The sequence below is a fragment of the Anser cygnoides genome, chromosome 24, assembly GCF_040182565.1.
Source record: "Anser cygnoides isolate HZ-2024a breed goose chromosome 24, Taihu_goose_T2T_genome, whole genome shotgun sequence".
Taxonomy (NCBI): Eukaryota; Metazoa; Chordata; class Aves; order Anseriformes; family Anatidae; genus Anser; species Anser cygnoides.
Window position 1 is genome coordinate 495,810 of NC_089896.1, and position 15,190 is coordinate 510,999.

A 15,190-nucleotide genomic window follows, 5' to 3' on the forward strand; every position below is an offset into this window, starting at 1 on the left:
GGGGCCTGTTGCCATGGCTGCGCCGCGGCGGTCACGTGCCGGGGGGCGGTGCCTTCCCCCGCTCGGCCTCGGCCTCGGCGTCGCGCTCGGGCGCGCGCGTGGCGTCACGCGGTGCTGGCCATGGCGGCTCCGGGGGAGCGCGGCGCGGGGGGCGCCGCCGAGGAGGCGTTCCTCACCTTCTACAACGAGGTACCTCGCCCCGCCCGCCCCGCCGCCGCCTCGCGGAGACGCTCCCCTGTCAGCGCCGGGGCCTCGGCGGCGCGGCGGTGCCCGCCCGACGGGGGGGGGGAAGGCCCGGCCCGGCCGGGAAGGGAAGGGAGGGGAGGGGCCGGGGGCGCCGCCGGGGCCGGGCCGGGCCGGGGGGGGACGCGCGGGGCGCGGGGGGTGCGGGGCCCTGCCCCTGCCCCTGCCCCTCAGCCCGCGCTGCTCCCCTGGGCCTGTGCGCGGCTGCCGTGTGTGGAGCTCAGCCTTGCCCACGGAAGGGCGCTGCCGATTTATTGGGGGGGGGGGGTTATTAAAAAAAATAACGGTGGGTTACCGTTAAAAAAAGAAGAAAAAAAAAAGCAAACTGAACGAAATTAGGTAATTGGTGGTTAGCATGAGGCGTCTGTACGCTTGCAGTGGTGTGACTGAACGTTTCATGGGCTCTCCTGCTGATGTTGGGTGAACGCCGTGCAGCAGGTGTCCAGGGGATCCCGATGGCAGTGCTGGTAAAGTGTAGGAGTGAAATGAGGCGACAAAGCCACAGCAGTTGAGCATAAGATATGTAAGAGGCAGGCGGAAGTATTTTTTTATTATTATTTATATTCAAAAGGTAACGTCAAAATCACTGTCATGCTATAGGATATGCTGAAAAAAATGTCCTGCTGATGTAAAGTAAAGTAAAGTAACTACAGGTTTGGGAGGATCAAGAGGTATTATCGGTTGTCACACTGGATGATAATTGGTATAGTGGTCACACAGGAAAGCAGGTGAGCGTGTTGTGATGGCCAGTTAATAAAGGTCTCTTCTGCTCTTCAGGTAAAACAAATTGAAAAACGAGACTCTGTTCTAACATCAAAAAACCAAATCGACAGGCTGACCCGACCCGGATCTTCCTATTTCAACTTGAATCCTTTTGAGGTTAGTCTGAATGTTTTATCCTCCTATCTGACTTAGCGTACCAAATCCTAGATTTAACAGGTATTTGTTTCAATAAAGAGACAAGCATCATAAAGACATATATTTCTAAATGTAGATTACAGTGCTGAAGTTTTGTAGAAGACAGGAGGGTGGTGCGTATGTGCTTGCTCTCTTCACTGTTTTATGACAGGTATAAACTATTCGCATGCTTCTCTCGTTTAATGGCACTGGAAGATTGGGCAGATTAATGCTAAGTACTTTCTGAAGGAGAATATAACACTACGGGTGTTACGCTGCCAGGTTCTTTTCTGACCACTCTTGATTCAGCATTTACAACCGTGTCTTTTATTTTGGGTGTTCATTCCACTGAACTTGTGTAGGGCGTAGAATGATAGCAGGGACTCCTACTTCTCATACTAGCGAGCAATTTTGAAGGAGTCCTTGTAAAACAGGTAACTCCCTTGCACATTGTATTGTTTCATTCCAGCTACAGTCAGTTACAAAGTCTTAATTAGTATGAAAGCTTGAGGAAGACAGTGACTATGGACTACACTTGGACAACATGGACAGTAAATGTGGACTACATTTAAATTTGATTTCCATTTAAATGTTGCTAAGATTTGTGAGAAGTCTTATTCGCCTTTGTCTTGTACTTCAGTGTTCAATTTTTTCTATTTTGGCTGAAGCAACCATTACCAATCAGAATTTTAGTACATTTCACCTCCCTGAGTCATAAGTGTTTTCCTGGCCCACTCTGTAATAGCTGGATAGAAACATTACTGTTACAAAAAACATTTTTTTCTCCACAGTATTCAGAAAAGTTGCATTTCTGTACCTGCAGGAAATCACTCTGCTTTACATTTGCATTGTATGCAGTAACATTTTGCTAGTTTGGAAAAGAGTATTGTGCATACAGTTTTCTAGCATTTTTTTTATACTGCATCACTTTTGCTATAACCTATGCTGATGGCTGCTAAGTTAATTTGTTTGTTTTCCCTATTCGATAATCATGATATTTTTATTTCAGTTGGTTTTGCTCGTGTAACGGTGGTGAAGAATCTGGGAATATGACGATGGTGGAATAAACATTAATTTTGTGCATTCTTGGGTAATTTTTTCTAAGTTGAAAGTTAGGCTAGATGATGATAGAGATCTTTTCCAACCTAAATGGTTCTACGATTCCGTGAAATGCAACGTATTCTGGTGTTCCCCTGGAACAGGATTTTCCTGTGGGTATTCAGAGAATCATGGAATGGTTTGGGTTGGAAGGGACCCTTAAGGATCATCAAGTTCCAACCCCCCTCCCATGGGCAGGGACGCCTCCCACCAGACCAGGTTGATCAAAGCCCTATCCGGCCTGGCCTTAAAGACCTCCAGGGATGGGGCATCCACAGCTTCTCTGGGCAACCTGTTCCAGTGCCTCACCATCCTCGTACTAAAGAATTTCTTCCTTGCATCTAATCTAAATCTACCCTCTTTTAGTTTAAAACCATTCCTCCTTGTCCTATCACTTTACTACTTGCCGAGTCCCTCTCCTGCTTTTCTGTAGGTCCCCTTTAGGCACTCTCAGGCTGCTGTGAGGTCTCCCCGGAGCCTTCTCTTCTCCAGGCTGAACGACCCCAACTCCCTCAGCCTGGCTTCACGTGAGAGGTGCTTCAGTCCTCTGATGATCTTCATCGCCTCCTGCTGACCCACTCCAACAGGGCCCCAAAGCTGAACACAGTACTCTGTGTGGGGTCTCATGAGAGCAGAATAGACTTCCCTCGACCTGCTGGCCATGCTTCTTTTGGCACAACACAGGTTATGTTGCTGGCTCATACTCTCTTTTCCGTTCACTGAATGAGCTCCTTCCTGATATCGTCTTCATCTGCTTCTCAGGTGCTTTTCAAAATCCTAATTTAAGACTGGTCAGCCAGATCAGGATCAGTCAATTTATCGTGTTAGTACTTGACTTGGAGAATAAATCATGAAGGCCATTTAAAAGGAGACCGTGGCTTTTCTGTGACAGTGTTTTTCATTTACAGATTCTTAATGTCAGACCAGTGTGCATCTGCAGTGAGGAGGTTCAGTTGCTACTTAGTGCTTCTGATCACTAAATTGATCGTCACATCCTTAAAGACCAGTAGATCGTGGGCTTGTTCGTGGAGGCAAAACAGTAAAACTCTCCTGTCTTCTTCTTTCAAAATGACAAAATCAGTAAATTCTTACAAAGTAGTGTGTTTCCTGCCTGACGTTCTCAGTTATGTATTGCCTGACAGTGTCCCAAACCACCATGTGCTTCCATTTCTGCTAAGCTAAGCAACAGGTCTGGTTGAAGGTTTTGTCCAAAGGTGGCTGTTCAGGGATGGCAGATGTCTGCACAAGACTTGAGTATGGAAAGTACTGTGGCATAATCAATGGAATGTAGCATTGCCAAAAGCAGAATGTTCCAAACATGGTGTCTCTTAAAATGTTTCTGTTTTACTAGGTGAAAATTCATGTCCTGAAAACGCTCTCTGATGGCAAATGCTTTCTGGCATTGTGTCTGTATGCCAATGTTTAGAGCTTGCTGCCAGGAACCTGAAACGTGGCGTGTACCATTAAACTTCCTGTGCTGTTGTGGTCTCTTTAGGTACTGCAGATGGATCCTGAAGCCACAGATGAAGAAATAAAGAAAAGGTTTCGGCAGGTATTTGGCTTTAGCATTTGAAGCCTCTGGAAGGAGACTAGAAGCTCTGTAGAGATTTTGCAGCTGTGCTTGGGGACGAGGAAGGTGGTAAAGTTTTATCTGACAAGTAGCCGTTTTGTGAAAAAATGCATATAACAATCTTGGTATAAATAAGGGGAGAGCTGCAGAAGGGTGCCTTGTCCATGCATGGTATTCTTCTCTGTAAAATGTGCCACTATGCTAATGTAAACTGAACTGCCCTCATATAATCAGTTTATTGAAGTTTAGTCCAAAGAAAAGGTCAAAATCTGACAAATTAAGATCTGAGAAAATCTATTTTTCTCAAATGTGTTGTCTTTGATCCAGAAGTTATCTGACTGTATATAATTATTATTCTTTTTTTTAAGAATTTCAGTGGTCATTTTTGGTGGTTGGGCTACCTGGGACAGCAGCAGCCCTACTCAGTGACTTTTCTTCATTGCTCCATGCAACACAGGAAACATCCCAGATTTATTCTGCTGCCAAATCTGCAGGAGAAATTTGAGTCAGTACATGCAACAAAAAGATGTGATATTCAGAGGGTTGCATCTTCCTACCTGATAGACATGAAGAACTGACTTTAGACAGGGAGCTGCGCTGGCTGCCTTGTCCGGACAGAGGAACATACGTGCGAAAGTGGTGATAGGATGTAGCCTACTCTTCACGGGGAATGGGAAGATAACCTATTTGTTGCTGAGTTCTCAGTTCTGCATATTAATAAACTGGGGCTGTCAGCTTTAGGCTGATAAAATACCACAAAAAAAGTTTGGAAAAAAGTGCATGGAATTTCTTATTAAAGAAATCAAAGATATAAGTGCAGAACTTGGAATAGCCAACAGAAGGAGAAAGATACTGGCTATTGCAAATCACAGAGTAAATCGGCACTATGCTGCTCTTGGGGGACAGGACCTTTTACCTGTGAACTAGCAAGTGTTGTGGGTAAAGTTCAGGAAGTAAATATTTTATGTTCTTTGTCACCAGTGCAGCACTGTGACTGGTTTTGAATATTATAGTAGGAAAGATGCAGATAAACTAGAGAGTCCGGACATCAGTGGCAAAAATAAAAGGTACAGAAAAAATAATGCCATATGGGGAAATTTTGAAAGAGCTTTTTCATCCTTTGAAAGGGGAAGATGGAGAACGTGTGTTTTCCAGTCCATTTAAGGTTGCACTAAAGATGGTAGCGATCAATGTCCTGTCTCTGAATAGCACAGGAAGAGTACAGGAGGAAGTTTCCTAAACTTTCAGTAAAGGAGCCTAGGGAAAATCTTACCATTCTTTTAAGTAGTTTAATATTTGAATAATGTTAGGGATGCTGGAGAACTTACTGGGAGATACTGAGTGAAAGATAAACTTTGGCTGAGGATGATCTTTGTAGATTTGTTTCTTCTTAAGGCCAAGGGGTCACCCTATCATCCCGATGCTCCTGCAGCTGAAAGGTGTTTGCGTTGTTCTGTATCACACAAGCCACTTTCTCAGATAGCCTGTTTACTACAGGAGTTGTACTTGATTTTCGGTCAGAAATCTTTATAAGCTTTTACTGATGCATACCTCTACATGTTGTCAGCTGACTTGCGTGTATGCAAAGGGGTGTGATCCCCTGTGATTACTTCTGTCTGAGACTATTTCTCTGCTCTCACAGAAATCTCTGAAGTAGTCTTTATCTTTTACAATGATCTTGATAGCAAGATCCTTTCTCTTGCAGTTGTCAATATTGGTACATCCAGACAAAAATCAAGATGATGCAGACAGAGCACAGAAGGCATTTGAAGGTAATGCTCTCGACCTTTTCTGGGCTGGTGTGTGACAGTAGTTGGACTGCTATTTTTCTGTAGCTGGTTTAAATGTGTATAAGGTCTGAAGGCCCCACTGAAGGACAGAATTGCTGTAGAGATACTTTAGATGAGGGAACAGATGTGGGGGTTGGCATTTCAGCAGCAGAATTTCACTAGGTGGCAGTAAAGGCATTATCAGATCACAACGGGGACAAACATCCATGGGTTTCCAGGATTGTTCAAGAAAAAGCTGTTTAGTCTGTGCATTAGATTTTGTTAAAAGACCATACAGCAGAAATTAGGTGTTGATTTTAGGCATATGCTTTGCGTTAACCATGAGGATTTATGAACCTTAAACTTAACCTCATGCCTTGTAACTAAATCACTTGGTAGGACTGATGCCTTAACCTTACTAACTCCAGAGGTGTCTGGCAGTCTCTGCCATTACTTCACGCAAAATCCAGTTTGACAAATCGTATCGCTTACCTAGATGTATTGGAAAAAAACCCCAAACACTCCGAAATCTTTGTAAAGAGCAATCTTGTGATGCCTTTTGAATTTGACTACTGGTGCTATTAATGGTGATGCTTTTTGTTAGCTGTGGATAAAGCATACAAGTTGCTGCTAGATCAGGAGCAAAAGAAGAGAGCCTTGGATGTGATACAGGCAGGAAAAGAATATGTGGAACATACTGTAAGTATTCCATAGCTAGTCCTTTATAATTAAATTGTTTGTATACCTGCTATATGTTTCGGTCATTAAAAGGTGGGCTGAGCAAAATTCATTATGTATCTGTGCAGGTGGACTCTGAGCAAGTCAAGGCACGAACAAATGTGCTTTGTCCAAGCCTGCTGTTAAACTCAGTGCGGGATAATTCGGTGAAATTCAGTACTTGAAATAATTAGGTCAGACCACGTGATCTGACCTAAATATTTCTTTTCGAGTCTGTGAATGAATGATGCAGTTCAGATATGTGTAGGTGGAAGAAAATAGGTGCTGGCAGCTGGAGACTGAGAGGTTTTGGGGAAAATGACCTATAAGATAAAGAAAGTAGCTCCAATTGCATTGGCCAAGAGGTTAGTTGAGTGATATGAGCATACTAAAACACAACAAAGCTGAGAAAGAAGATGATATGGGAGAGCTCAGATACTATAAATCAAGGAACATTTTATATTCTGCTTGTTGTTAGTCTTTCAAATATTACAAAGCAAAATAAACTTCCTTCTGGTTTGAATGGTGCATATTGGGTATAAATATATCTTAAAAACAAACTAACTGGAAACGAAACAAAGGAATTGTGTTGGATGAATAGTATCTAACATAGTATTTTTAATTACTGCAGTTCATATGATAGTGATCACGTGTGTGTTTATCTGGGCATAAGGCTGTGAGGTTTTGATCTGAAATAAATCCAAATCAAGAACTTACTGTCATCTGAAGTTCTTCCTAGAGAATACAGAACTGCTTAGATACAATTATGGAAGTCCTGTAAAATTTTGTAGACTCTTATTTTCATCCTTAATCTTAAGGTGAAAGAAAAAAAGAAGCAGTTGAAGAAAGATGGAAAACCTCCCAACGTAGAAGAGGATGATCCTGAAGTTGTAAGTTACGTTCTGTTCAGAGAGACGGGGGAGTACAGAATGTGTTTTGAGAAATTAAGAATCAAAACCGGTATGCAAGCGTTTATTAGACTTGTTAGGGTGTTGCAAATTCTTTTACTTACAGAAGAATAAATTCTGATAAATCACTGTAGAAGTTCCATGTGTTGAATAATATCCAATGTCTTTCAGAAAATAGGTTGACTGTAATCTAAAAAGGAAATATGTTATGAGACTATGTAGCTCAGAATATCCAGTACTTTCCTATGAGCAAGTCCTTATTGCTTGTCCATCACCCAGTCTTTTTGAATTGAATATCTTGTATTCTGAATGCTGGAACTCTGACATTCTTACTGTTAGCAGAGGAATGTATAAGAACCCATTGCAGCATGTCTAAAATGGGCTTTTAGTGGCAATTTGCGGTAAGAGCTGTTTGGTCTGTTTCTTGCATATAGCGTGTGAGGACAGATTTGCAGTTCTGCAACACGTCATTTATGGCGTGACATAATATAGCTGCTCTTAGCTGGTTTCTAGTTTGAAAAAGTCAAGTAGTATTTGAGGCTTTAATAGTCTCAAACATGATTTAGATGATTCTCAAACACTCAAACATGATTTAGATGTTTCTCAAACAACGAAACACATTAGTCTTACCGTATTCACCCTTTTTTTTTTTTTTTTCCTACAAAGTGTTTTTTTTCCACTTGGTATTGTCACAGTAACCCCATAGCAGTCTTATTTTCTGTTGGTTGTCTGAAGACTCTTGCCGTTCTTTAATAATGAAGGGCTTTTTTGTTTTAAAGTATACTGACATGTCCCACTGGAAAGTCAGTGCTAGACTTTTAGTAAAACACGTTAAGAAGGCCTGCTGGGAAATTACCATCTGTACAGTGACCATTTTTTGTCAAATATCATGACATTGAAGGACTCAACAGAAGATGTAAAAGAGCTTGAAATGAAAAGTTCTGTTCAGGCACAGGTTCGTGAATACAAATGAAAATGTCGTGTTAGTAGTTGTTTCCTAGTGGTGTCCAGGCCAGAATTTAATCAGTAGTGGTTGATACCCTATTCCACACCTCTGCGATTAACTACAGTCAAGGCAGGATATGAGGCTATGTGGGCATACATATTCTTTACATTCTTGTTATGCTTGTTATATTCTTAAGTAAAATAGACTTCTCTAACTGTGTTAATGTGCATTATTTTAAGATAAGATTTGTGTTCCACAGTTCAAACAAGCTGTATACAAACAGACAATGAAGCTCTTTGCTGAACTGGAAATTAAGAGAAAAGAAAGAGAAGCTAAAGAAATGCATGAAAGGTATGAGCAGCACTCTGTTCAGTTCAGGGTCTCCTCTTCCCCTCATGCTTCCTTGGAGAAGATTAGAAATCACAGAATCTGAGAATAGTCTAGGTTGGAGCAGGCCTTTGGAGGTCATGTGGTCCAACCTCCTGCTGAAAGCACAGCCTCGAATTGGGTTAAGAAGGGTCCTCTCAAAGTGGGGCTCGCATACTTCAGTGATGTAGATTCCACCAGTTCACCGAGCATCCTGTTGGTTGTAGAGATCCGTGCATGAGAAATTCAAGTAGAAAACTTGCTCTCCAGTATTTAAGACACTGGTATATTTGGTATGTTTAATATTCTGTGGAAGCCAGCCAAAACAGTCAAATGGTGATACACTTCTGCAAGTTGTTAGCATGCAAATAATTGATTTTTAATTAAGTGCCAGAAATACTCTGTGGCATGTTGATCCTGAACTATTTTGTGTTTTGATCACATGTTGCTTCAGTGCTTACTGTGGATGCACTTCATAGAGCAGGGCTTCATTAGTGGTCAATGAAGGCAGTCTGAGAGATGGTTACAAGGCACTGCTTCTGACTACAAATGAAAATTAGGGAGAAAAATCTGTCTTTCTTAGCTTGCATGCTCAAGTATTTATTAACACTTTATTAATGTGTACGCTCAACCGTTTTAGAGACTTATTGCTAGAGTTTTGAAGGATTCCAACTTCTTTTGCAAGAGAAGATGACTCACTGATTAAATACATGCGTGCTGTCAGTGGTGCCAAACCATCTTCTCTGCTCTCTCCAGATTTGAAACAAAATTTTATTTGTTGTGCAATCTTAGTTGTGCGTATTTATCTCTTCTGATAAGCACTTCAATCTGCTGAGAAGTCAGAAGAGCTTTCTGGGACATTTTGAAAGTGTCACTGTGTTTCTTTAATGTAGATGCTTGTGGTTCAAAACTTCTTTATGGCTTCCCTTCCAGGAAACGACAGAGGGAAGAAGAAATTGAGGCACAGGAGAAAGCTAAACGAGAGCGAGAATGGCAGAAGAACTTTGAGGTAATCAGCAGGTTAACTCAATGTCACTTGCTGAACGGGCCTCGGCAATTCTCAGCCATGCTGCTGGAAATGTCCTAGCGAAAAAGAGAGACTTTTGTCTGCAAGTGCTGCAAGATAACTTACATAGACGCTTAAAATGTTCTGCAGAAGCCTGGGTTTTGTCCTTGTATGGTGAGAAGAGCCCACTGATAGAGCTTTGATACTGCCTTTCCAATAGGTGTATCTTAAATGAAGTTGTATAGTATTTTTCAGCTCTGTCAGCAGCTAAGTCAGAAATCTGAATTGCTTCTTACCCCAGGTCACTGGTGATCAGTAAAACTTAATCCAGTAGCTGTTCAACCATTGGTGTGGACGGTGTTGATACTTTTCAGTCTGGTTGCTAACACTTATGCAATCTATATCTTATGCAGATGTCAAAGACCTGAATGTCACTTCTCTTTGCCACTTCCACTCTGTATTCAAGGTCTAGGCATATCAGAAGTAGCTTTGTGGTTGGTTATCGTGCTGTTATTCTAGGTGTCAAACCTACAGCCTGCCAAAACATTTAATCTAGCCTCTTTCCTCATTACACACCAGGGGTAAAGTTCTGTGACATGGAGGGCTGGGTGGGCAGGAAGGAAGTTAGTAGTCATGTGCAGCACCTGCTGAAAAGATGAGCTAGATAGTTCATTTAAATCAAAACCTGATCCCAGGGTATGTTCAAGAGACCTTTTAAGAACAGGGTGTCTGGGAGAGAAGTGTATGGGCTGGGTTGGCATCCTGTGGAAAGCAGACAGCTGGGATTTTTCTAGAGACTCTCTGGGCAGAGTTTGTCTGTGTCCATATACTATATAATATGGATGGAGGAAGCTGGATATTCTGGAAAACACTGAATTGACTGCACTTGTGTATTGTTGTGTTGAGTGCGCTATGGGGTTTTGTCATGTAATGCCGGACAAAGAAATGCGTATGTCACTGGTATTCTGCTGGCAGAAGCTCTGTACTCTGTGGCTGTTGTGGCTGGAGAAGTTGGGTGTTGATGCTTTACAGATGCAGCTGAGGAGATGTGAGAAAGTATTACAAGCAAAACAAGCAAGTAATGATGGACCTATCGGTACTGCAGATCTTAGTACTAGCCAGTCCTCAACTACTCCTGGACAGCTGAAGCTCTGCAGTTGCAGAAAAGTATCTTCTCCAGCCTTGCTGGTGACCACTTAATCCATGTGAGGGGAAAAAAAAAAGTATCAGAGCGAGGTGCTAACATCCAAAATGGATCATCTGAATCTACAGGCATAAGAATTATTTCTGCTAGTGACCATTGTTGAGGGAAGGTAATTAGAGACAAAATAACGTGATTTCTTAGCTGCTCTTGTATGTGTACTGACTCAGTATTTACCTTTACAGTATACTTGAAAGAAACGTGTATGATACAAATGTTAGTGCTTGGAATGAAGCTTAAACCTTAAGGAAAAAAAAGTCTAAATTGACATTATGCAGTTGTTTTTTTGTTTGTTTGTTTTATTTAAAAAAAAAGGAACCCCAAAGGTGCTTGAGTTGTACCAGTGCACTGCTCTTCTGTGGTTTCTTGCTCCTGGCGATTCCAGTCCTTGTCTGCATATTGCATACTAGTTCTGGTCAGGTGTCCTGTCTCCTTATCCTAAAGACCTGTATGATTTGTGTATGTTCTACAGTGTTGCTGAATCCTCATAGGAATATCTCTGAAGCTATTCATAGTCTGCTTTGAGAGCTGAGTCATATCTTGATGCACCACAGAAAAGGAACAAGTTGGAATGTGTTTTCCCCTCTGTTGCTCCAAATGCAATCCAGGATACCCTTAGCCTTCTCTGCAGCAAGGGCACGTTGCTTGTGGTCAGCTCTGTGTCCACCAGGACCATCAGGGCCTCCTCTGCAGAGCTCCTTTGCAGCTGGGTGGTGTCCAACATATATTGGTGCCTGGAGTTTTTCCTCCCCATGGGTAGGACTTTGTACTTCTTGTTGATCTTCGAAGTTCTTACTGGCCCATTTCTCCAGCCTGTCGAGGTCCCCCTAGATAGCAGCACAACCCCCGATGTATCGGGGGGGATTCCAGTTCTGTGTTGTTTGCAAACTCAGTGAAAGTGTATTCCGTCCGGTCTTTGTAGAATCCTGCACCTGGGAAGGAACAACCGGACGTATCAGGACAGGCTGGGGGTGACCTGCTGGAGAGGAGCTCTGCGGAGAAGGACCTGGGGGTCCTGGTGGACGACAGGTTGGCCATGAGCCAGCAGTGTGCCCTGGTGGCCAAGAGGGCCAATGGCATCCTGGCATGCATTAAAAGTGTGGCCAGCAGGTCAAGGGAGGTGATCCTCCCCCTCTACTCTGCCCTGGTCAGGCCTCACCTGGAGTACTGTGTCCAGTTCTGGGCTCCCCGGTACAAAAAAGACAGAGATCTCCTGGAAAGAGTCCAGCGGAGGGCCACAAAGATGATACGGCGCCTGGAGCAGCTTCCCTATGAGTAAAAGGCTGAGAGACCTGGGCCTGTTCAGCCTGGAGAAAAGACTGAGAGGGGATCTCATCGATGTGTATAAATACCTGAGGTGTGGGAGACGGAGGGATTTGGCCAACCTCTTTTCAGTGCTTTGTGGGGACAGGACAAGGGGCAGTGGGCAAAAAATGGAGCACAGGAAGTTCTGCACCAACATGAGAAAGAACTTCTTCATGGTGAGGGTGACGGAGCACTGGGACAGGCTGCCCAGGGAGGTTGTGGAGTCTCCTTCTCTGGAGATATTCAAGGCCCGTCTGGACGCCTATCTGGGCAGCCTGCTCTAGGGAGCCTGCTTTGGCAGGGGGGTTGGACCCAATGATCTCTTGAGGTCGCTTCCAACCGCTACAATTCTGTGATTCCAGATCGCTCGTAGTGACCGGCCTTCTCCTGTATGGCTGCAGAGGAGGATGGGAGTGAGGAGAACAGCTATCCTAGCCTGAGCCTGTGTGCAGTACCAGTATTCCAGGCACAGATATATTCAGAAGGGCCTTGAACACGTGGATTGTACAGTGAAGTGAATCATCCCTGGACTTGTTCAGTCCTACTGTGTAAAACCTTCAGCCTGTAGGGATCGTAGCCTGGGTTTGTGGGGTGTGAGTTTATTAATTTATTTATTGAGGGGTTTCTGCTGCTCACTGGGTAGGCCGGGAAGAGGAGAAAAGAGAGCACCATTAGAGACCTTTTCTTATTGCATCTTTGTGGTGAAGCCTGTGGCAAAAAGCGTGAGAGAAGACAGCAGTATGTTTCCCGTCTCCCTTACTTCTCTCTGCCTCCAAGCTGCAGCACAAAGAGAGCTGTCACAAGGATGTGAGAGTAAGGAAATGGCGCATTCTGGGCTGACAGATTGGGAACATCCATTGGAGATGATGGTTCTTATTTGCTTTGTATGTCAGAGGAGACTCTAAACCGTAATCAGGACTGCACATTTCAAGCTGGTTGCTTTTGAAACAAGAAACCAGTATACTGCTTACACTGGTGTTCATGAGCTCACTTGTGGTTGCACTGTGCTACGTCTGCTGCTCCGGCTCTTTACAATGTCTGTATGTTCTGGCTGCCAGGGTGCTGGGTAAGAGGCAAATTAATCTCTTGAAACTGGTACGCAAGGTCTGTTCTCTGGCTCTTGAACTCCTTAACCCTCTAGTTCCTCTCTGTTGTTCCCAGGAAAGTCGGGATGGTCGTGTGGACAGCTGGAGAAATTTCCAGGCAAATACCAAGGGGAAGAAAGAAAAGAAAAACAGGACCTTCCTGAGACCTCCCAAAGTAAAAATGGAGCAGCGTGAATGATCCTGGCAGCACTGCCCAAGTGCAGATCCTCAGTCCCCTCCCTGCTTTTAAGGACTCATTGGCACCTAGAGTAAGGATTGCTTTTTAGTAGACTGTTTGTTTCCAGTACAATTAATTATTGGTCAAAGTATTTTTTGTACTCTGTCCATTTGAACTAGGGCCATAGTATGAACCCAGCCAGGAACCCGCTACATGTAGAATACTTGGCTTAGGAGTGTCCCGCCATTATTGCTGTCCCGTCTGTCCGCTGACCTGTAATTCAATGTTTTGTACTTTACAGAGATTGTGCTGTTTCACCATATTCATTTCTAGTTTGAGAGCTGAGCACAGTGTCAGAAATGTACCTGTACCTGTCCAGGCGTCACCTTTCTCAGCAAGTTCAGCTTCGGAAAGGTCCGAACTGACTCTGGGAATCTGCTTCCAGCACTGTGCAGTGCAGCTGACCTGCAGTTAAAGTCCTGCAGCTCCTCACTGAACTGAGTGGTGCTTGGAAGGACCCTTCTCCCCAAGATCTGATTTCCAAACTGAAAAAAATCCCAGCTCTCAGGCTTTGACTCCTGTTAATCTCAGACCAGTTGGTCACTTTCTGTGAAGGAAAAAATAACGTCTCTCAATTAATAGTTAAGTTGCAATGGTCTGTATGTAAAATAAATTTTTACCCAAAGTAACCGTTCTTTTTGCATGGAATTATTCAAAAATACAATTGCAAGGGTGTGAGTTGAGTGATGGCCACTGAGATGTTACGGCTGCTCGGCATGAACACTTTCCCTGGTAAGAGATGGTAGATTTTAGTTTTAAAAGCCTACTTCAGGTGTGCATTTAAGTTTTGGAGAGATTCTGAAGTATTTAAAGGTATTCAAAGTGGAGTATAGTACAGATTCACATGTGCCTGGCAATCTCCTCTGGAGACCTGTGGCTGAGTTTGGAGATTCTTCTCTTCTCTCCTGATGGCAGTCCCCACACCTGGGTCCTGTTGGTAGCTGCCTCCATGAAGATACGGCTTTTCTTTCTCCTCACTGCTCCCTTCACTTGGACTTCATCTTCTATACCCTTATCTTCAGTTGAGTTCAATCCTTTGTGCTGTTCTTTGTGTCTAGGGCGCAGCTGAGGTTTCTCTTGAGGAGGATTGGTTCTGCTGCCCCTGAAGAGATGTGTCCATTTTCCAATGTCTCAACCTATAAGTTTTGATTAATTGCACTCTATTTCTGCATGCTGCCGAGGACTGACATAATCAAGTTGTTGTGTTACCATACAGATTTTCCTGCAGAAAATTGCTTTTCTTACAGAAAGTAGCTTCCAAAGAAATAGTGCTTTCTGACAGGGCCCAGGGCTTAAATGAATTTGCTGAAAAGCGGCTGGTGTGTTCTCCACTTGCCTTTGTTTCTTCTTTTCCTCTAATGAACTGGACTGTGTGACTGAATGTAAAGTGAAACATCTTTTCCTAATAAAACTAAGGTATTTTGGTGTTTTATACATAAACTAGCTCTTAAAACAGTAAAATGTGGTTCCTATTTTCTGTGTAAATAGCGAAATACAGTTCTTTTTACCTCATTTGTCCTGCTAGGTTTAACCTGATAAATAGATAGCTCAAGCTGAGCCTCAAGGGTCAAAACACAGTTTAGATGATATGTTGATGACATCTGGGTGACACACAAGAGCCAAACAATATTTAGCAGTAGACTAAAGTGGGCTGATAGGTATGGGAGACTTTGAACTATGCAGCATGGCTGTGTTCAGGCACTGAAATTGGTTTTTGTTGGCATAGCCCATTCCCTCATTAACTGGGAACACTTTGGTGGGACACAACTTTTTATAAAGGCAACAGTTACACAAGGTTACTCTGGGGAAAATGTTAGTTAACTGTTGTGGTGGTATCTCTG

The 15,190-nt window shown here is 43.4% G+C and overlaps 1 protein-coding gene across 1 annotated transcript; it reads left to right on the top strand.

Moving 5' to 3' along the window:
• The first annotated feature begins 32 nt into the window (after positions 1-32).
• On the top strand, positions 33-13,978 carry DNAJC8 (DnaJ heat shock protein family (Hsp40) member C8). The gene is made up of 9 exons (XM_066982592.1): positions 33-189; positions 1,021-1,122; positions 3,734-3,790; positions 5,514-5,580; positions 6,182-6,276; positions 7,113-7,184; positions 8,408-8,499; positions 9,448-9,523; positions 13,188-13,978. Exons 1-9 carry the CDS (start codon positions 121-123, stop codon positions 13,308-13,310), a joined length of 753 nt encoding a protein of 250 aa, XP_066838693.1. The 5' UTR covers positions 33-120; the 3' UTR covers positions 13,311-13,978.
• Positions 13,979-15,190: the final 1,212 nt, after the last annotated feature.